Source organism: Acanthisitta chloris, unplaced genomic scaffold (assembly GCF_000695815.1).
Source record: "Acanthisitta chloris isolate BGI_N310 unplaced genomic scaffold, ASM69581v1 scaffold14651, whole genome shotgun sequence".
NCBI classification, from domain to species: domain Eukaryota; kingdom Metazoa; phylum Chordata; class Aves; order Passeriformes; family Acanthisittidae; genus Acanthisitta; species Acanthisitta chloris.
In genome coordinates, this window is record NW_008654479.1 from 33,605 (window position 1) to 56,674 (window position 23,070).

A 23,070-nucleotide genomic window follows, 5' to 3' on the forward strand; every position below is an offset into this window, starting at 1 on the left:
ATGCCTTTGGGCAGCAGTCTTCTGCACTTCTGCATGAGTCTTCTTACAGAAATGCTGCCCAGGGAACTCCTTCTGTAATAATGTTTCTTAAAAGTGACAGTTAACGTGACTCTGCCAGCTCTGAAACAGACACTGGACTGACCTGCTGAAAACTGTTAGTAAAAGGTAGCAATGATATAAATAGGACTACTTTTGTTATTGTGATCCTTTCCTGTTTGTGACATTTTTTTAAGTCATTAATTAAGACTATGCTTTGAAGATGCTACTTGTTAGATTTCAGTTATATGTAAGGGTGAGGAACACATAGGTACTAATGGTACAAGTCCCCATAATGTCAAGTGTTCCCAGCTGACTCCAGTTCTTTCATCCATAAACAGCAGAAGAGCAGATGTACAGGAATGGGTTGTTGTTTTTTTTTAAAATGTAGTTCAAACCATAAGTATGTTTGTGCAAGATGTATTTATTTACAGCAGATTTGTAGCCTCCAGTTGTGACTACTGAAAGATGTCGTGTGCATATGTCATGAAAATATGTGGCTAGGAATAGGAGAAAGAACCTATTCCCGACACCATCAGTGGGAAGAACACAGGGCAGACAACAGACAAACCCCACGGGTCTCAGCTTGTAGACAAGCCCTCTGGGATCAAGGCTTCTGACACCCAAATTTGTGTAACATGTCACACACACTGACTAAACTGCCAAGTGGCTATGGAGCATTAGTGCCACTGAAGAGCAAAACATCATCTTCATCAGTCCAGATTCTGGAAATGGCTTATATTATACATCAACAAAGACAGGGAAAGGTTTGCAAAATGAATGCAATCTAAATTCCTTCCACTGAAACAAAAGAAATCAGCTCCGTGACTAATTTTTTACTGAGTTTGAAGAAAGAAAAATTATTGAAATATAGCATAAATTTTCTCGAATCAAAATTGAATATGGAAGGAAATTAGCAGCTACAGATTATTTTATTTTAGAAATGAGTGAACTGTCATGTTTTAAAAAAGTAAAGCACAGAAGCTCTAGGAATTGCCAAATTCTTGGAACTAAAAGGTGTGAATACACAGAAAGGTCTCCTAGATCTGCGATAAACCTGTTAAAACACTGAGTAGAAATTTTATAGATTCTTTTAAATACACCTGTCAAATATTTTTCTGTCAAACAATGCTTCAGGCATCCAGAAAGCATGTGAACAAGCCCGACTGCTTTTAAAACACATCAGGTGCTTGAGAGACTAACAAAGTTCCCTGTTGGAATTTTTTTTTCTGTTTTACAAAACAGGAGTATGGGAAGCTGGACAGAGATGACAAAAAACCCAAATCATACTAGATTTCAGTCTTTGAAAATAAACCCCCTAAAGGGTAAAATATCATTATAGCAACACAGTAGATATTTATGAAGCAAACAGAATGCCATTATAAAACTGCAAAAGTTAATCTCCTTAGTTTGCAGCCTTAATGCCAATAGTGGATATGTGCAATGGCCTAGTTTGCTCACACCTCTTCAGCCAGGCAAGGATAATCTGGTGGAATTTACAACACCTAAATAAACAGGTATTTGAAAGTCAAAAATCCAATTTGAAGCAATTTTGAACTCATCAATTTGCTATCAGAGAAGAATAAAATAGAGATAGAAAACAGCAAGTACATTTCTCTTGAGCTACAGCAAGTAAAAGACCAGTGCTGGAGTTAGGCCAGTGTCAAGTGCTGATGCTTTCAGCGAGGACCCACTGCACCTCTTCTTCAGAGAAACCCAACAACATGAAAGTATTTGGCTGAATTCCTGCAGTGCACCAGGCTGCCAGGACACTGTTAATCATCCTAGAATACAACACAGCCACTGCTGCTGAATTTATACTATCTAAACCAATGACCAAGACTTAGATTGAAGTATTCCTTTCACTATACCATGAAAACATCAACAGGTTTCTCAGGCTGAGAACTGTTAATCTACTCTGTATAAGCCATTATGAAGTATTACAGTAGCATCTGATATTAGCTGGCAAATTTCACACTTCTCATTAAATAAAGCCTTATTTCATATGGGCACCATTTCACACATTGCATATTGGATGCATTAAGAGGTTTCTACATTTTCTTAAACTAAGCCTTCTCTTTAAAGAGAACTATTATGATGTTGCAAGAGCTGGTGTCTCTGTCAAGCTTGTACTCCTTTTTGTCAACTACTGTAAGCCTCTAGTGCTAACATTTTTCAGCTCAAGAGGGTTTCCTTGACAGCTTGCACTCATCCCTGGGCACAGAACAGTTTTACTGTGTGACACCAGGGCACAGCCACATTTCTTCAACCTGATGTTCTATTTATCAATTTTGCTTACTCTACAAAAAAGAAATGTCTCCACAGTTCAAACTGGTCAGTGATCTAATAGGTTATTTATAAATATGGCATCTCCACTGCCTCCTGCAGGGTACTTATTATGAAAGGTTTTTGACTTGCTATCATTGCACTGCAGATATTGTACTTCCACTCTAACAGACACTGCATGTTCTCAGACACAGCAGATGCATGGGACACTGCTTGGATCTGGTGCTCTGGGTTCAAGCACTGCAAACCTGAGGCAGGGGTGTTACTTAGCTGTCAGTGATCCACTTCCCCACCTCCATCTCCCATTTTATTTCCACAGCAGGTTGCTCTGAAGTCTTCTGACAACAAGTCCAAGTCATTTACATATAACTAAGAAATAGACTTGGCACCTGCAGCTTACATATATTAGTCAATGTTACTCTTGATTTAAATTCCTCTCCACTATCATACACCTCTGTTGAGCACTGTTTTTCTGTATCTCTTGTTTCAAAACATTTGAAGCTCATAATTAACAGAAAGTTTAGCATCTACAGACAATGCAAGCAAAGGACTTACATGTATTCATCATATATTGATTGGTTTATTTACAATTTACCCTCCAATGTGGATTTAAATTTGTAAACGCCTTCTTGAGATTTTTGCTTCTGGAAAAACTTGGAAATCCAAATAGAGGGGTGTGTTTCTATATACACAGCTCTGGTGCAAGACTACCAGAAACACACTGTGGTTCCAAATAGCAGATAAATTTATTCAGGACATACTGGACCCCTCATTTACTCTTTTCAGAGTTATGCTCCTGCTAAAATTCTAGTCCATTAGCATAGCCTACAATCATCTAATTAAATGACAGCTGAAAGATGCACATAAAAATATTATAAAATCCTTCAAAATGTATAGACAAATAATTTGGAAACATTAAACCCCTCTGCAAGAACAGCTCAGTGGACTGTTATGGATTAGCATTCTCCTTGGAGGAGAGAACTTGGAATATGTAATAGGCTGCTACTGATCCCAGAAAAATGTTTTTATTTGGCCAAAGTTGTTTATTTTTCATTAACATCCCCTTAATAGCAACGGTCAACTACTTGAAATTTCACAACCATAAATGTAAGATTAAATGTAGCATCTGTTTTTAATAATAAATGTATCCCTGTTTTTACTATCCCTTTGCAGAACAAACTGAAAGCCCTCATAGATCTTACCAAAGCGATATGTTGAATTTATGAGGCAGTTTTGCTCTGTCATTGACATTTCACCATTTAACTCTTAGAAGTAACAGTATTACTACATGTTCAATTCCATTCAAGTAGCTATATAAGAGCAGAAGGGTTTTTTTGGCTGCTGCTATTTGCCCTTCAAGCTCCAGGCTCTTCTTCCCACGTGCAGAAAAAACCCACATCATAGTAACAAGGAACAGAATAAGACAAGCACTACAACACCAGTTTCTCAGTGATTAATATCTGCAAGAGGTGGAGACTAGAAAGAACTGTATTTCCAGTTCACTGCACAGGTAAAACAGGTATTCCTCAAGTCAAGAACGACATGTGCTTATAGCTTTCAATGTTTTTAGCCTCATTGTCCTTACCTTTCTTTTGACATCAATGAATTGAGAAAACATTAAGGACCAGTAGAATGACAATTCAACTATGTAGTAATAATGAAGGTCAGGCATCAGTGGCTGAAAGATGGAGATGAGAAAAAGTTAATAGAGACCAATTGACATTACAGGCAGCTGTGGTCTACAGGAGACATGTTTAATCACAGGGGGTTATTGAATTATACATAAGCGTCCTATGTAAGAAAAATGATGATGGTTGCCTCTTTCAAACTTTGACGGCTCTGGAAAAATAAAGCTCCCCAACCTACTCTCCTCGTATGTTTTAGTCATGACAATATTGTAATATCAAAAAATGATGATTATTTCAGTTTGGAACCCAGAACAAATTAAATTTTGAGTACTCCTAAGTCTGTTTCGAAAAATTACTTGAAATACCTTGCTGTACATCAGTAATGGGGGTTTAAAACATAGCAAAAGAAACAATGCTAGAGCAGATTAGAAAAAAGTAATGCTAGTATATAATCGCACCTACTCATGATGAAAATCTTGTGAGCTTTGAACAGGACTCTTTCTAATAGAAAAGCTTACTTTTAAGTAATTTAACCATTTTCTGGGAACATATTAACATTTGGAAAGAAGAAAAGAAAATAAATTTATCCAACCACCTTGTTTGATATACAGCATGGTTAACCAGATGTTTAAAAGTAATAAAAATAGTAAAACACGGGAATTTATGCACAACCAAAACCAACATGGGGTAACTTAAAAAAAGGTAATTGGTGGCATGCAGAAGCTGTTTAGCCTCCAGCCTAAGAGAGACAGTCCTAGAAGCTACTCTGAGTACCATGCAAATGTGCCTCCATGGTAGTCATGTCTTCCATGGCAGTGATAGAGGGACACTCAATGGCACAACAGAAGCTCCTGAGGGCATCCCCTGAAGGATGAGATAAACCATCTCTAGAGCAGTTAGCACTGGCACAACAGTGCACCCAAGCAGGGCATGAGCTGTTTCCATTGGCAAGAGGTATTTCACTTGCCTCTTTTATTCCCATTCCCTTTTGCAGACAAGCTCTTTGCAGCTGAGAAACAGTTGTTAGGTGCCCACTGAATGCTCTGTGGGTGTTATTTTAATATAGACAAAGCTTATGCTTTATGAAAAATGTGTACATTCAAAATCAATCTTTTAAAGTAATTTCTTGGGCCAATATAATCCTTTTCTGATTTAGTGAGGCCTCCAACAGACTTTTAATTAGGTGTAATTAAAAAAGGAAAAGAGATTTAGAGCTAGCAATGAACTGTGACTATTATACTCATTATTGCAGGGGAACTCACTGGGGAAAATTCCTAGTAAACAATGAAGATTGTTAGCTGCTTTATTAACAATAGCATTAGTATTTCTAAACCCACACATAACGATAACATAGGGTAATTCTAAAGATGTCATGGTTTCCCTCATTGGAACGATCAGTAATGTGTGTTTAACTTAGTTTAGATGTTAGGTTTCAGTTCTCCAGAGACTTAACTTCAATAGAACTATTCAGTGCTTATGGCTGTGCAGTCACCCAAATTATCTACAGCATATCTAGATATCTACAGGTATCTATGATCTAGACCACATCTACAGCAAAGTCCAGCTGGATTTCTGCAATGCATTGTTGAGTAAGTTACGAAGTATTTGTAGTAAACAAGAGACTGGAAATTTTATGTAGTTAAGGAAAAAGCAACAAAACAAATTGAAAACCCAGTACTTAATCTTGATTAGCACCCAGTAGAAACTTTTATCTTCAAGGCAATTATTTTCATAATGACTTCAATTTGATGATTTGCTTTCTGTTGGACACTCTCTACTACTAGCACAACTAGTATAATAGATATAGTAATTTCAGTTGCCACACTCTAAAAGCTGTAACCAGCTTTCTAAATTACCTTATTCTTCTGGTAGAGTTTGGTGAATGTATGTTCTTTAACCAATAAGACTCATGGTCTTTTGTCATAAGTAAATCTCCTATTGCATGGAATAACACACAAATAGTAGGAAACAGGACTGAAAGGCACCAGTGACTGCAGCCACATCAATTCGATGAAATGTTTGTGCCCAAAATTTATGAGGGATGAAGATTCAACACTCCCCCCCTTCAATTTCCACTGCTGCTTCTCTAATGCTGTTCAGTTCACCCACCAGTCCCTGGATGGAATTTAACTCATTATTTCTTCTGAGGCTAGATGACCAAATTCCTTCAAACTTTATCAGATTCTTGCTGAACTATCTCCACTGACATATTTCCAAAAGGTACAAAACCTTCAAGAAGAGTAGCACCCAAACACAGTTCTGTTCAGTCTTTTGAGAGCTGTTCACTGACACAGGAAATTTAAGTGTCTTTCGAACAATACTCTTCTTCATACTTTCCAGTCTGGCAATGACTTCCTCCGCGCCCCTTGCCCTTTAGGGAAAACAAAAAAAGAAAAGAAAATATGCCCTACGCAGGTTAAACCCCTTAAATTGCAAACTCTTCTCTGGAGCTTTTGGAATTCAATGTCAATTATATTTGGGTAGCAGCTAGTACAAAGCCTCGATGATCCCTATTAAAATTCCCAGAGGATGACTGAAAAAAAAAAAAAGGCATTTTAAACAACCTCACGTTTAGAATTAGAGTTCAGACTAATTAAAAAAAGCTACCCAAAGTTTTCACCAAAAGTTATTAAAAATCTTGAAGACCATCTTAGTCATATTTGAAACTTTTGTTACCTCTGATTTACACCCAAAGGAAAAGTTAATCTTCATAACTTTTATTACTTGTTGCCTCCTGTTATACAAAAGGTAGTAAGGAAACAGGTGGCTTAGCTTTCTCAGAAGGGTTTCCAAAGTTCATTCCTAGCTCATATACATGATGATTCTTCTTCTTCAAAAGGGTTACCTCCTTTACTGTCATTATTAATAATAATAAAAGGAAACATTTAATTAACTCATGGATCCTCATATTGTCCACATTGAAAATAACCTCTATCAGACTAGGAGGCAAAATGAGGCAGTGTTACAGCCAAGACAGAGTTCAGGAGTTGTATTTTCTGAAAAATACATTGAATCCTTTAGAGCAGGTTGACTGCTCTGTTTAAATACATCCTATACTTAACAACTGCATTCTACAGCACAAATCAATCAAAAGCACAGGAGGCTTCTCAAAGCTCTTTAGGTATGCAAACTTTGGAAGCACTGTTCAACCAGATGCTAACAGATAAAATTTCTGCCCTTCTCTTTTCACTTGTTGTGCTCTTTCTTCCCCTACAGTTAATCCTGGTGTTACTGCAGCACCTGCACATCATTGGAGCAACTGTTCTGCTGTGAAAGATGGCCAAAACTCAGACTTAGGAATTACGGATTTCTGGAACTAGTTAAAAACTTATCCATGCAGCAAGGAATAAATATACTGGTATTGTTCTTTTGAAGGCTGTTATAAGGAAAACAAATTTCAAACTTCAGCAATATTTTTGAGAACTGGAAGAGTGAATGGGTGCAGCAGGACATAACCTAAAAGGGCATTTTTACTGTAAGAGTGGCATTCTTCTCCTTAGTAAAGGAGATGAATTACTTGAGTACTTTCTATGAAGTTATATACTTTGACCTAGAACAGATAGAAATGCTGATGCTTTTTGAATACATGAAAATACAGACATTGCTGAAAATAAAGACGTGAAACCATTCTCAGTTCTCTTATTAATTTTACCTTTTGTTGTAAGCTTCCATGAGGCCAGAACTGGATACCCCCTATTTAAGCACCTCAAGAAAAAACAACTTTTGCTCCTCAATCTCCTCTTTATCACACCAACTGCTGGGGATTGTCTCACCCCCTGTGCAGTAGAACTATGAGAACCATACTGGCTTTTCTCAGTCTGCTGAATTCCAGGCTTTGCTAAAACTTTCAGTATCCTCAGAACTTTGTTAAAAATGACTCCTCTACCACTGCTGAAGACATCTGCTTCCACAGTGAGACTTCACAGATCTGTTTTAAGATCCTGTGCTTCATTTCAAAGCAGGTGTGACAGCAAAATTCATCTTTCCCATCCTGAACTCAAGCAAGATGGGAAGCATCTAGCATTGTTCTGAAATGCCGAGTAGCCCATTCACACCAACATATTGACACAAAGCTTCACTATAATAAAAACAGAGCTCTTCATAAGTATCATGTCTGTTTTAAGGCAGCACTGTAAGTTTTACCTGATATGGATACCCGTTCCAGCACTGTCTGGTATTCCAGAGCCAGGGTGTCTGTGAGACAAAGAAAGAAAAAACAAAACAAAGGTCTGTACACATCATTTTGTGCAATGTTAAGTGTATATGTTTAAAACGAGTGAAGGACAAAACTATAGGAACAGCTTAAAATTTCCAATTTTTGATAGAAACTATGAAAACTGAATAGAGCAAGGAGATTCCTCAGAGTTTCACAACATGAATTAGAGCAACTTGACTGTTTTTCATTGGTACCCCAGACCTCACTTTTGCAGGAGTGCAGGCTGAATGAAATCAGCTTGTGCTTAGGTGATCAGATCTCACATTACCTTCTCAATAGCACAGGAAATTTTGACCTCAGTTTGCTTAAATATTTTAAAGATGGTTCCATGCATGTGGCAAGGAACACACATAAGCATCCTTCCATACAGGACCCATCCTTCATCCCTGTCACATCAGCTCAACATAGCAATTCATACCTTTTGCTTTCTTGACTAAAGACATGGCCATCCAGAGATGATAGATCTTGCTATCACATGGAAAATACTCTGATATCTTAAGGCAACATGAAAGATGCCAGAGACAAATTTACTGTTACATGCATTTACAGACTCTTGCATTGCAAAAAGCTGGGCAAACTAAAAGACTTGAGAAGATGAAGCTCTGTTATGCTTCCTGTCTCTTTGCTGCTTGCATGAGATTTATGTGATTGTTTCTCTTTCAATACCACAAGAGAGCCTTTAAAATCTTTTATTGTAAACAGGTTATTTCTTTCAGAGTTCTGTAGTTTTTACCACCTTTTCCGTGCAACTAAATGGACTGGAGATAGAAAATACCATACAGGCAAGGTCTTCTACCCAACATACTCAACCATGAAGCATTTCCACCTTGGATAATAAGAACATGACCAAATCAACAGCTACCACTAGTGGCACTTCCCTTTTTGCTGAAGGAACAACTGCTTTCAGACATAAATGTCCTGCAAAGAACAGCTGCATCTCAGGTTCTGGCAGCATCTGGACCTTGAGAAGAACTTGTCTACACTACAAGTAACCACTCACAGGGCATCTCACTAGAAACATGAAAGAAAACTGTGGATCTAAGATTTTTGTGCAACTCCTTTACATAACCTTAACTGCTTCAAGTATAAAGGAGCAGAACAACATTAGTAAGTCTCCTGGATTAAAGCACACATACTCTTACAGCATCAAATGTTTCCCCAAGATTACAGTTTTTTCAAATAAATCCTCATTGCATGAGAGACAGCACGTCCTTGATTTCACCATCAGGTGGAGCAGCTCAGCTCAAGCAAAGCACAACAAACTCATGCGAAATACAACGTGTGAGTGTCAAAGCAATAAAATGAACACTAGGCAGAATGCTAAAGTGCAGGCTGGGAACCACACTAGGTAGGATGGATTTGTACCACACCAAAAGACAGGACAAATGCCAGTCAGAATTACAGCCCAATTCACAACTGGTACTTAAGTTCTAATTGTGGTTTGTCTTATAGAAGGTCCTTATAGCCTTTGCCAGTTAACAGTGATGTAGTATGATCATTAAAGGTTCTTCCTGCATTTTTGAATGTGTCCTTTGCATGGAAAAGAAGACAAAATAAAAGTACTCTATTTAATCTGTACCTGCAATGCCCCTGAAATGGCAAAGAATAATTCTTACAGTAGCCTGAGCAGCATACCAACATGCGGAGTAACAGACCTCCTAGAGTTTCTGATATGCCTCTCACAAGGATGATTAAAGTCCATCCAAATTTCTCCTTCTATTAGAAATAATTAGAAGCAATTTATTTGTTCAAACATGTCCACGGTAGTTACCATGCTATGTGATTCCTCTCATTTCATGCAATAAAAAAGGTCTTTGGAAATAGCCACAGGCCCTCTGCAAGATAATATACAGAATCTAAAACATTTCTATCTGACAGCTGCCCCAATTAGATACATACAAATATGCTAGGATAATTCATAGTTTTAGCCAGGTTTGAAAAGCTGTAACTGTCTTTCATATCAGACTCAACAAGAGATAAGAGATGCTTCCTACCCAATTATTTTGCTGCCTAAATTACAGGTCCTAGCAAGAAATGCACATTTTTCTCTTTCAAATATTATGACATCTTAAGGCTTCTTTAGAGAGATGCCTGCTGTAGGAGCTGCAGATACAGAGGTTTATATGCAATTAAAATGCTGATTGCTAAATAAAATAGGCCTCACTGGAGGAACCCATAACCACAAAGCCCAAAAGGATACCACAAATTGACAAGTAATGTAACGTATGCATTAAGCTTCAAAGACCAATACATTGCACAACATACGCCTCTTCCAAGCCACTTAAGGCTCAGAAAGCCACACTGCCATCTCAGACAAAATGCTTCTCAGTAGCTGTTTGGGAACCTAATGGATCCTGTGTGGGCAATAGTGGGTAAGACAGCAGGAAAAAAAGCAGGAATTCCATCTTCTCAGCCCTTTTTCCTCTCCAGTCTCCCCGCCCATCACTTGCCTTGGCAACTCTGAGTTGACTCTAACAGCTGTAGCAGCAGTGGTCTGTGGTTATGCTTGCCCTGGAGGGTTTTAGGGAAGATGTAGTAGAAGAGCTTGGTTTAAGCACAACCTTCCTCTCTGACCTCCGCAATGACCACAGTCCTAGACTGAACCTAACTTCTCTCTTTTTCCTCTCCAGTCTCCCCGCCCATCACTTGCCTTGGCAACTCTGAGTTGACTCTAACAGCTGTAGCAGCAGTGGTCTGTGGTTATGCTTGCCCTGGAGGGTTTTAGGGAAGATGTAGTAGAAGAGCTTGGTTTAAGCACAACCTTCCTCTCTGACCTCCGCAATGACCACAGTCCTAGACTGAACCTAACTTCTCTATGCAGACCACAGTTACAGATGGAACAAGGAGCATCTTTGGGGGTTGGTCTCTTTTCCCAGGCAACCAGCAGGAGGACAAGAGGGCACAGACTCAAGCACTGCCAGGGGAAGTTTAGGTTGGATATTGGGGAGATATTTTTTTACGGAAAGAGTAATCAGGCATTGGACTGGGCTGTCTGGGGAGGTGATGGATTCACCATCCCTGGAGGTTTTCAAGCTGAGACTGGATGTGGCACTTAGTGCCATGGTCTAGTAACGACGGTAGGGCTGGACTCGATGATCTTTGAGGTCTCTTCCAACCCGGTTGAGTCTATGATCTTGTTTAGCCCTCTGTGAACCTCACAACTGTGGGATACTATGTACAGGTCTCAGTAGGAAAGACAGAATTTTAAAAAAAGCTCACATAGTGCAGTGTGACACCTAGACACATTAGTGAAAGGTGGATTAATCAGCAAGGACCTAAGACTGGCATTCCCAGGGCCCACGCGTGCTCACAGGACGTGTCTGCAAAATTTCTCGCACCAGGCAAGTTCACCATAGCAGAGCACAGCTCTTCCTGAAAAGTCCCAGGATAGATGAGAAGAAAAGGTCAGTGATTTGGCTTCACAACAGAACCTCTTTTGATGAACATAAAAGCGTGCTACTGTTTCCACTGTCTGCTGAATATCTAATTTTCCATTTTACTTCTTACTCTTGGTACATAATCTCTGAGGAAGGGAGGAACCCGAGGGGACTGGAGAAGAGAGAAAATGCAAAGATCCTGGTAACAAAAAGGCCTCCTTAAGCTCGAAACACAACACTGAAAACTTCAGTACCAATTATGCCAGGCACAAAGCACCAACCTTACAATGCTGACACCAGGCCTTTCAGAACATAAAGGAGTTCAGATGGAAACTGAAGTTTTACCACACTTTGCTGCAGAGCCTAATACGTGCAGTATCAATGACAGAGGAGAATGAGAAACAGCTGTTCAATCTGCTGTGATTTAGACTACTAAGGAACAAATTGCTGTTATTTTAATTTCCTTACAGGAATATCTGTTCCATCAATCCTCTCTTAAACAATGTGATTAAATAGAGCAATTTTAAAGAATTTCTTCAGAAATAAAACTTCTCTTGAGAGAAGGGCATGACCAAGGACTTTGGGATAAAAACCCCAAAATACTAAATGATTTGTGATGTCTGCACACTTAGCCAGACGCCCCAGGTTATTTTGTATCTGTTGTACCATTTCACTTAACTTTACAGAAAGCTTCTAATTGGCCTCTGGCTTTCAGGAGCCCCAAAGAAATTAAAATCTGCACGTCTTGCTCAAAACGCTGCTAGTATCTAGTATGTGAAAGGTCAATTTTGATAGTAAATGGAGGGGGCAAAAATTAATACAATAAAAAAACTGCCATTTGTGGTCAGCTCCTTAGATAGCCAATTTGCCTGGGAGGTATTTTTGAGCATATTTTATTAGGGAGGCAATAGATGCACCTGAAGAAGCACTAGTTTAAAATAAGAAGGTATATTTTAGCTCATCATAAAGTAATAAAAGTAACCAAGAAAATTCCTCTCTCATCCATATGTGCCCAGAAGAACCCACTGAGTATAGGAATCACACAAAAGCCATCTGTTAGGTTCTCAAAAAGACAGACAAGAGCTGTACATATCACAAACAAGAATTTCCCACACTGCAGCCATCAAATGTGTGTGTGTCAGGCACATCACAGGTGTGAATTCCACACACATTTTATAGAATCAGCTGTGTCTGTAAATATGTGAGCATATAGGTCACATAAATTTGCAAAATAATTGCTTTTGGGCACCTGAAGTTACTTTCACAGTTCATCTCACGGCAAGTTGCTGTACCAGCAATGGAGTCATTTTTCCTTGTACCCAGCACAACTAGAAATCCCAATACACAAGTTGTACCCACAAGCACTGGTGTTGCTTCGTCCTTGGAAGCATGAGACTACAGATAAGTAAAAGATGTTCAAAAATGAATGCAGTATTGCCGTGACTAATTTTTTTTATTTTTGTAGTCCATAAGCTTGAAACAACATGTTGAAGAAACACTTCCAGAAGCACATCACTAAACCTCATGAGAGCACACAGAGCAGCTCCTGCCCTAACGGTTTGGAACATCACAAAGAGCTGCTACACATCCAATTTATTTCTAACCACATGGGCATGCTGTAACTCCCAAGGGGCTGTTCCTAAATTCTCAGACAAGTAAGAAAAATCTGTCTTTTACAACAAATAAAGAAAGATAATCTGCCTGCTCTTTTTTTTTTATCAGAATCCAGCATGTAAAAATCTAGGAACATCATGACAGAACCCCCATACTTCAGAAAAGTTGATTTGTGTTCAAAACCAAGTTTCAAACCAAATGAGATATCCTTAGTGTAATTTTACGTTGCTTTTGAAATTAGAAAAGTTTTGACTCTGTAAAACAAAACCAGCACAATACAGAAATCCTGAGCATTCACTGTGTATATGTTCCCTACTCTGCAAATTCAAAAGGCCAAGATTTAATCTGGCTTGGTTAATATGTTTGAACATAGCTTTATAGCATTTGCCTCTGACAGTTACAAGCAATATTAAGTGGAACAGAAATTAGCACTATTAATTAAAGTCAAGACAATATATACTTTTGGCAAAGCTCTACCGATCTCATTTATTTTGGGCTGATACAGGCAAAGATTTCATGGCATTTGTATCTGCTTCGATCATGCTAGAGCAGGTCCTCTTCACAGAAACAAGTGGTACAAACTAAGGCCAGATTTCCTCTTAATTAGCATTTACTTACCCCCCAAATGCTGTGTGCAATTTGCTTTTACCCCTAGACTAAATGATTGCTGTCTGATACTCACATATGACACATAACACAGACAAATTCTCTCCCTCGAGAGCAGCTGCACTGTCCTGCTGCAGGCAGAACGCTGCCTCCTGCGCACGTGGGCACACACCTCACTGTCCTCTGAGCTATACAGCTCATCTGCCCAAGAGTGCAATGGTAAAAGCGGGCAGGAGGAGTCTACAAACTTTCTGTTGACCACAAAATACAGAGACATTTAACACTTTTCATCCCTTTTTATTACCATCCAGGAACTGAAAATTACAGGCTTTTAATGAATAGCACCTTCTATAACATCAACAGAAGGACAATTCTTCATAATTAACAGTTGTTTGGGGGTGTTGAGTTGTGGGGTAGGTTTTTTTTCATGTCATTTTCTACAGTCTTAAATTAAATAGTGTCTCAATGCTAATTTTTTTCCATGAATTATGGCCAGGGACTATATAAATTTTTTTCTTTTTCAGTATATTAATAAACATTCCTCTTGCACATCACTTGGTTGAATAAGGACTTGCTTAGAGGTGAATTACTTAAAGTGCTTGCTTTTTCTCTTTTTCTGCAACACCTGCATCCTCTTGGCACAGTGTGCTGAATGGCTGCTGACGTTAGAGAAAAGTGAGATTACCAAGCAGCACAAAAAGCATCCTTCCTTAGTTTCCCATGCCAAGGGCTCTATGTTCTAGTGTAAAAATTGCTCCACCCATGAGATTTTTCAATAAATTAGTCTCTAAGACGCAAATTCCACAATGACCCTGAGTTTCCTTCCCCTTCTTGGCTCAATGAGGATCAGCATAGCTGTAGACTACTGCAGCTTGTCACTGTTGAGAATATACATCCATGAACACAGTTGCTTCTGCATATAATGTACAAATGAGTACACTATTTTCCCTCTAAACTACAGAAAAACTCCTTGTTGCTAATTGTTGCAAAACAAGTCACAGTTTTACAAGCCGCAGAAAGTAACCTTTCTTTTTTTCACAAGTATCAATATTTTGCAGCTTATTTCTCTCCATCAGAAAGAAAATTAAACTCTTCTGTTGCCATTTATGACAACCGACCTCTTTCGGCTGAGACGGCACAGAGGCCTCACTGCAGCCCCTGGTCCAATGAGCACTGACACCAGTATGAGGATGCTGCAAATGGCGTTTATTGCTTCACTGACACCTTCTTATATACAATCACTCCTTCGTTACCAACTTCATGTCTGCGTAGGCAATTCACGTCATTTCCCTTAGCGTAAACCTAAACATCCATAGGAAGGGGTTTCCTCTCCTAACCTTTCCGTACATCGCGAGATCTTCCGACCGCCGGTCCCTACACTCTTCCTCGACTTTTAGAAGATTTATAGAGGAACAAGCCGAACTTTCTGTGTCAGCTTTTCAATTTCAACCATCTTCCACTAAGTTTCAAAGTCCTGGCCTCCAAGGACTTCAGACTTAAAATGTATTGCAAACTTTCTCTGAGTACCTAAAAATGTGGGGGTTTTCTTAATACTCTCAGAAAAATTGTTCTGGATATAACATCATCTCTTGCTACTGTTGTACGTTTTGCTACTACTTAAGAATTTCTCATACTAAAATTTCACTGACAGTTTTCAGTCTCTGCTGGTGACATGTGAGGAGCACTGAGGGCACAACCTTAACAGCAAATAATGCCAACAGCCCTGGCTGGCATTGTTTATGTCAGGTTGCACTGAGGAGTAAACTGACACTCAGCAAGCACCACCATTTACTCACCAACACACTGAAATTATATATGCTTCCCTCTACGCACAAAAATCACTAAGTTCTGACAAAACACCGTGCTGGGAACAAAGAGAACTCAGCAAAATGACAAAATCCACAGCTACTATTTTGCATCACCTTCTGCATGTTCTACCTTCCAGTGACTTGATTTGGTTTGGGATGCAGTTGCTTCTCACACCAGAATTAGCATTTTCATAAATCCTTCACAAATCCAAGCAGTCATTCATATTTCTTGGCATAGCTGATTATAGAAGTAAAGGCAATATGACACATTGTCAATGAACCTCCTGAGGTTCTCTTCTCATACATTGTGACTAAGCAAGCTGTTGTAAATTTCTGCAGAACTGTGGGGTTTTTTTCCTCTAGAGCTTTGTGTCTGTGGAAACAAGGTGTTGGGGGAAAATGCTTCTGCAATGAAAAGCCTCAGCCTTTCCTCTCAGGCAATCTGCACTGCTGATTCCTAAACATAACTGAAAATGATACTTCTACTAATCGGAAACCATAAAATATATGGAAGAATTCATAAAAGGCCAAGATTAACAACAATCACTGGAAGATGCACTTGACATTTCAAATGCAAATATATGTGTGTGCACAAAAATATTTTTAGAAAAAATATAAATTCAAGTTTTGATGTATTTACATAAAATAAACCCTGAAAAGGCAGAGTAAGCTCCATGCACCACACATATCCATCTTTCTCTTTAAAAATATGATGTACAGTGAGCTGGTGCTTATGTCTTGTGTTGATAAACCTATAATTTCAATTTACAAATTATGTGGAAAATGAAGCCAGCAAAAGGATAATCCTGGAGAGTCTGGAAGGGTCCTGATATTGATTAGGACCATGCATTGAACAGAATTGAACACTCCAGCAGGAGAAACTGGTGGCTAGATCATCTCCTCCCTCTGCTCTGACCAGCCAGCCATCAGTCCCCATACCAAGCTCAGCCATCGAAATATTTGTTCTCTTTTGTGTACCTTCTTCCTCTGACATTTTCTCTGCTAGTTGCTTTGTAGTAAGGAAAACTTTTAAGAACTTTTGCCTCCATGTGTGATGACAACATTTTCAAGGACTGTTTGGTCATGAGCAAGTTAAGTGGCCAATGGTGCTATGACAGTTTAGAGCAGGTCTATATAAACAGGGTAGGAGCCAGGCTAAAGTCCCTATTCATTTGACTAACAGGGTTCCCAGCAACACTATTCAATGTATTTTGTAGCTACTCTATCTGCACAGTAAGAAGAGTGCCCAAAAAACAGTGGACACATTCAGGCAAGGCACTCCAGATGCCTGTTAACACTTCGGAGAAGCAAAGCAGCTGTACACCCATTAGCTTTACAGCTGCCTTCTATTTTTGATCACAGATCCAGACCACATCAATTGGCCTAAAATTTGCATCTCTTTATGAAGTTATTTTATTTAAAAAGACAACTACATAACTGTAGGTCTGGAATTAGTTTGTAAAGAGAGAGCACTGAGGTTTACACTTGGCAAACCATACCTTGGTTGGAGGCAGACCTGCATAAAACTATGCCTTTAAGAGACCAGAAAAATCCCAAGAGAAAATCATTAAAAGAATAAATAGGGCGGTTCACCTCTGGTTTCATGATTTCAGAGTACTCCTAATTTTCCTACAGTATGCAACTTCAACAAAGCTCCAGGGTTTTCCAGTCTCTGTGCTCTGAAACTATGGTTACTCAAAGGCATACAGGAAAGTAGTTAATAATTAAACTCATCATTATATATCTACTTTGTGTAATTATAGCTCCTATCTGTGGCTGCTCTGCTGGAAGAGTGCATCTGTCTGACTTTGGCCAGCTACTGACTTCCATACCATGAGCTTATACAAAGAGTTTCACTAACATATTACATGTTCCATCACTGCATGCAGCCCACAAAGGGAGACAGAGTCAATTTTTAGTAATAACAAAACAACAACAACTCCTTATCAAGGTACAATTTCATGCACAAGCACAGATGTTTAAGATTGTGGTATTTATGAACCTACACTGCCTACTGGAAAAATGTCTAGAGAAAAACTAAACAAAAACCCCTTCCACCTTCCACTCCTCCAAATTCTGTGTTTTGCTGCACCTTTATATAGGTAGGTCTCAAAACCAGCCCTAACAGTCTGAAATTTAGAAAGTCACTGCAACTGCATAATTTTTAATAGGAAATACATGCTTTCTCTAGTTCACATGGTCAATATTTATCCCCACAGAAGCAAGAATATGTTTGAATCACATAGTGTCATCATGGGCAGCTGGTGAAGCAGCTTTTTGTTAGTGAACTCCCCACTCCCAAAACCTTGGCAAACAAGCTGACTGCTTCTAAACACAGAGACATCACCAAATCACACCTCCCACTGAGGGAGCAGAGCTGGAACAGGTAGGCCAAAAGCCTCCCATCTCCAGCCACACCAGGGTGATGGTCACTAGATAGGGATCCATTTCTAAGCACTTCAGTCACTGAGCACAGCTGAAATGAGGCACAATCCTAGGCAACGATGAGTAACGACAGATTGAAGAAGCCTCTACCCCTCCCACTCCTGCAATCATTTCATTTTTCAGAGGTTAGTGCATATATACTGTATCTGGGCAATTCACCCATGGGGCTGCAGGTGTCTTTACAACTGAAATACTTCTTTGTGTATTTAATAATGCCACAAGTAATAAGTACTGAATGGAAAAATCCCAGTGGGAGAGTCTCTCATATTTTATTTTCCTCTAACAGAATGAGAGGGGGGGAGATGTTAATTAATTTTAATATAAAAACACAGTTTGCAAGGAATTTTTTCCTGCTCAGTTCTGAGTCAGCGACAATGATAACATTTATTCCACTAAAGCAAAGGAAGACAGCCAAAATAATTTCCCAAACCTTTAAGAATGTCTAAACCTACATTTAATTTTACATCCATTTTCTTTTTTTTTTTCACCTTTCCCTCCTGCTGAGGAAGTGCACAGATACAAGCCTTTTCTTGTTACCATTTGTCATCCTCCTGGTGGATCTATTCAGACATAAATTGTGGTGTTTTTCTGCAGGTGATCTACTAAAACAACTAGCAATAAGACTGGCTGGTAGAGATGAGAACAGAGGAACTACGCTTCTACTTTATAACTTGCAAATTTGTAGTAGGTTTTAGTATAAAACCACCAACAGTAAATTTTGGCCACAGCAAAAACCTACAGTAACTGAGCAAGAGAAGAGAGTTTGCCCTCCCTCAGCTTCTCAAGCCTACAAATCTTGGGGATTGTACAAAAATCCCTAGTGGAACTCCTTAAGTAACATGTGTGATAATAGCAGTTAAAAAATAGAAACAAAACTCTGAATTAGATTTGAACTTACAGCAGTACTTCCCCATGCCAACCTGTTATTATTCAGTAGCCAGCAGCCAAGACCATCAATAGGCAGAAGAAACGAGAAAGCTCGGAAAGGTATAACAGGGCAACACTAGAAGGGAATATAATATGAAAAGAAACCCCAAATATCTCTGATAATATATTTATTTAACTGGCAAGCTTTTTTCCCCTATTACTTTTAAGATACAATGAAGCAGCTTTATGACTTGAAGCCCTTACAGTGTAAAAATACATATTGTCCTACAGGTTATACTAGCTTAAATGAGAATACAGCCATCCTGCTCCAAGTCATTGCCTCAATAGCGAGTTCAGCTCAACAATGGCAACTCAAAGCACCAGTCGCATGTGCTCAAGTTTAATTATGCAGCTAACTATGAAAAAGAGGACTGCTTCACTAATTTGAATAGCAAAACATGAGAAGCTCATGGCAATAGGAGTGCTGAGCTACACACTTTGCTACAGGCATGAATGACCCACCTTAGTTACCAGATGAATTAAAACTATTTTTATCATAAAATTGCCCAAATATAACACTTTGGGAAGTATTTCCTCTAGATCTGACATTTTTATGATAGGATGCTGAAAATTTCAGCCTTTCAGGAAGCTGGGCTGCCAAGAACAAGTCAAAATTAGCAGCTAATCCACAGGGGACCATGAGGTCTGGTGGCCTCTCTTCCACTGCCCTAAATAACAGTGTAATGCACAAGTAGTAAAATGCTGTGTATGGCTCAGTACCAGCTTAACTCACCAGACTGATGATTACAGAGCATTTACTTATTACTCTGATGTTATTAAATACCCCCAGCTGGATTCAAAACAGATAAAGTGAAATTCAATTCTGGATGTATTTTTAAATTATTCCGTTGCTTTTCCTTCCCATTATTATGTCAAATTTGTCCCCACTGCCTGCATTTGAAAGTCCTGTTGCCATCAGTGTCCTGTTACTGAACTCGGATATCATTGATATTCTCCTTTTGCATTTTCTTTCAAAAACCTTCAGCTTCCTTTCAGCCACAAATAAATTCTGCCAGCCTGCTTAGCTTTGTCCTCTTTTGCCTGATCCAGTTATTATCTTAACTTTCAACAGCTTACACAATAAATTATTTCCTATGCTGACTGGCCTTCTCTTACAAATTCTCCTAGTCCAAAATGCATTTATTTTCCTTGTTGATGTACACTGAAGTGCTGTAGTAATTTAAAATTAAGTTTCTCCACTGACTTTGATCTTTCTCACAGCCTCACTCATGATTTAGATCTGAAGCATCCAAAACACTCTATTAATCTCTCCCAAATGCCCTGGACAATTTTGATTTCCTTTTGAAGAGATATCCGAAACAAATTCCTTTTCCATGAGATGGGATCTAACTATGGTCTTACTGGAAACCTATTCTCCTCATGATGCTTGTTTAAAAAAGTAATGCAGCATTTTTCCTTTCTCACAACACAATGTTCAAAAGACTCTGGCATGAGTATTCTTTCCTGCTCACACAGTGGATTAGAAATTGTTTTATTTAGCACCTAATGCTCAGCCCTGCTTTTGCGGAAAGGAGTGAGAGTATGATTGGATTTTAACACCCAAAATTACTTTAGCTTAACGATTTGCATCACTTACAGATACTTAGCAATTGGTTTTATGATTTTTTAAAAAAAGGTATTAAAAAACCCTCAGAGAATCCAACTCAATTTTAAAGCAAGCACAATCTGCCAAAGGCAGGCTTCGTTTCCTCCCTGAGTGCCATACATATCACATTATCCCTCTGTTAACAGCACAGTAAAATATCAAATATCAGTATTGTGTTCAAAGGGCTCCAGAGTGGCCTCTGACATTCTGCATTTAAATGAGAGAATTTACCCAGTACTGGGCAAATAAACTCACTGAACAAAAGTAATTACAAGGTTTCAGTAATAGATAATATAACAACCTTTTGGGTGCAACATGGAAAGGAAACATTACAACAGATACAGGCCAGACTACAAAAAGTGTCCAATACAATGTCTGTTTCAATTAATTCAAGAATCAAGGAGATGGCAAGGGCTCTGGAGGTGAACCTCCTCCTTTCCAGCTCTTGCCACTGTTGTTTCCTAGAGTCAGTTCTGATATTAAACAAGATGGTAGATATCTCCCAAACTCATGCTTTGGTACCAGCATTAAAAACAGAAAAAGATTAGCCTGGTTTAAGTAGTCTTATTCTAAAAGTCAGATGATCAGACTTATTCCTAACAGTGGTATGAATATTTCCAAGGTGCTGTGTTTTTTGTATTGTACCCATTGGCATCAGCTTCATGACAAAGTAGATGGAGCAGGTACAGCAAGAGGAGATGGAAACAATAAATGAAATACTGAGCATTCTGATGCAGGTCATGTTTTTCTGCTCCAAATGACATAACGTGCAACACGTTCTGCAAATAGCTTTCCAATAGCTGAGAAATTTTACAACAAAATCTAGTCTGTTCTACTGCTAGCAAGACTGAAAACTGTCTGGGGACATTTTGAATGGACTGGATATTTTTAATACAGCAATTTATTTTTCAGTTTGACAGCTGCTGGTATCTTGCAATACATTTTTTAGTACAGTTTAGAGCTCCCAAAATTGATTTCTACCTGTGATAGCAATAATCCAAAAAGTTAAAAAAAACACAGCTACCAATTGCTGCCTTGGGGAACTCAGCTATTGCAAGTAATCTGCATGGCAGAATAGCTTCCAGTGGGAAAAGTTATTGTCAGTATGGCAAGCATGAATGATATCCTCTTATGATTCCCACACAGTATTGAGGAAAAATAAATTTATTCTCTATTTCTAATTACAGTAGTGGCTGAGAGTCTTCTAATGCACTGCAGAAGACTTGGATGAAGAATTTGAAACTACTAATTTCTGCATTCAAATGCATTTGTTATTTTTCCCCAGAACGATACCATTAATATTCTAAATATAACTCCATTTAAACTGCAGCATGACCTTCACTGCGAAATTATGAAAAGGTAATTTCACAATCCTGGACCATATGAAAATACAAAAGTCCAAGTAAACACACTTGACACCTCTGTAACTGTTGGTTTCAGAAATTGCATGCTGCTCATGAATGAGAAGCAAGGGATCAGCCCAGCTGGAGCGGAGGGGAAGGCCTTATACAGGAATCCTGTGAGAGCAATCCCAAAGTCCAAGGACTTTTATTTAACAGGACACTTATGAGCTGCCATACTTGTAAAACACAGGGTTTTTAGCAAGCACAGTATCAGCACTACATATAGGTTGGTTATATTTATATATGCTATAAGGATACATACTTGTATTTATTTACCTGCAATCTAATTTGCAATAACACACAAATCCCAGAGCAGAACATTCACAGTGCAGACTGCAGGTTTCATTTCAAACAGGGTAATTTTCAAAATTTTCCCATCTATTTCTTCATCTCTCAATCCAACACCAGCTAAAGGAGAAACATAAGCTTGTTTGAAAGCAGTCAGGGATCTTCTCTATTAGCAGTTTCATTCCACTGCAGAACTCAGTGTCATGAACTTAGTGTTGACAATAACCACAAAATATGGCACAGCTTCCCAAATAAGTATAGCAGTTAAAATGTCAACCTTGGAACTTGAAATTGAGCTCAAAAGAATCCTTTTCAGCAAGATCTGTACAGAATCAGTAACATTAGGAAAAGGAAACTATTTACAGGCATGCTCTGCTTGAATAACTGAACAGATTTTTTGCAGATGCAGCCACCTTTGCTACAACACAACTGCTCTCTCATGAAACTGGTGGGATGACTACAAAAGTTCAATAAAACATTGCAACCAGCATGAGGCTTCTGAAAAGGGTAACTTGTATATCTCCTGTAGTGTGACTACAGTGAAGAGTCACTGGACAACTGAAAAAGACCAGTTGGCTTCAAAGCTCCACACTGCCTTGCTTCCCCTGCACCTCCAAAGTCAATGTGTCACAATCCTGGCTGCCCTTTGTCTTACTGTACTGCCAGGTGACAGGGCACGATATCACTAAGGGAAGTAGAAGCACCCTGTCCTCATCAGCACTTTGGAAATTGCAATGTACAAAGATTATTATTATTTACTATTTTCTTATTTTAGAAAACTGACAGGAACAAATAATTTCCAGAAAGACCTTGAAGCAAGTCTGCTGAAC

The 23,070-nt window shown here is 38.8% G+C and overlaps 1 protein-coding gene across 1 annotated transcript in view; it reads right to left on the minus strand.

Annotated features, from left to right (window-relative positions):
- The window catches only part of CERS6 (ceramide synthase 6), a gene marked incomplete at its 5' end in the record, with an annotated part of 76,916 nt that overhangs the window by 25,140 nt on the left and 28,706 nt on the right, over positions 1-23,070 (minus strand). Inside the window, 2 exons of the mRNA XM_009083541.1 lie at positions 3,908-4,000; positions 8,094-8,144. Of these exons, the coding sequence (XP_009081789.1) occupies positions 3,908-4,000; positions 8,094-8,144 (144 nt within the window). The remainder of the gene's footprint in view (positions 1-3,907; positions 4,001-8,093; positions 8,145-23,070) is intronic.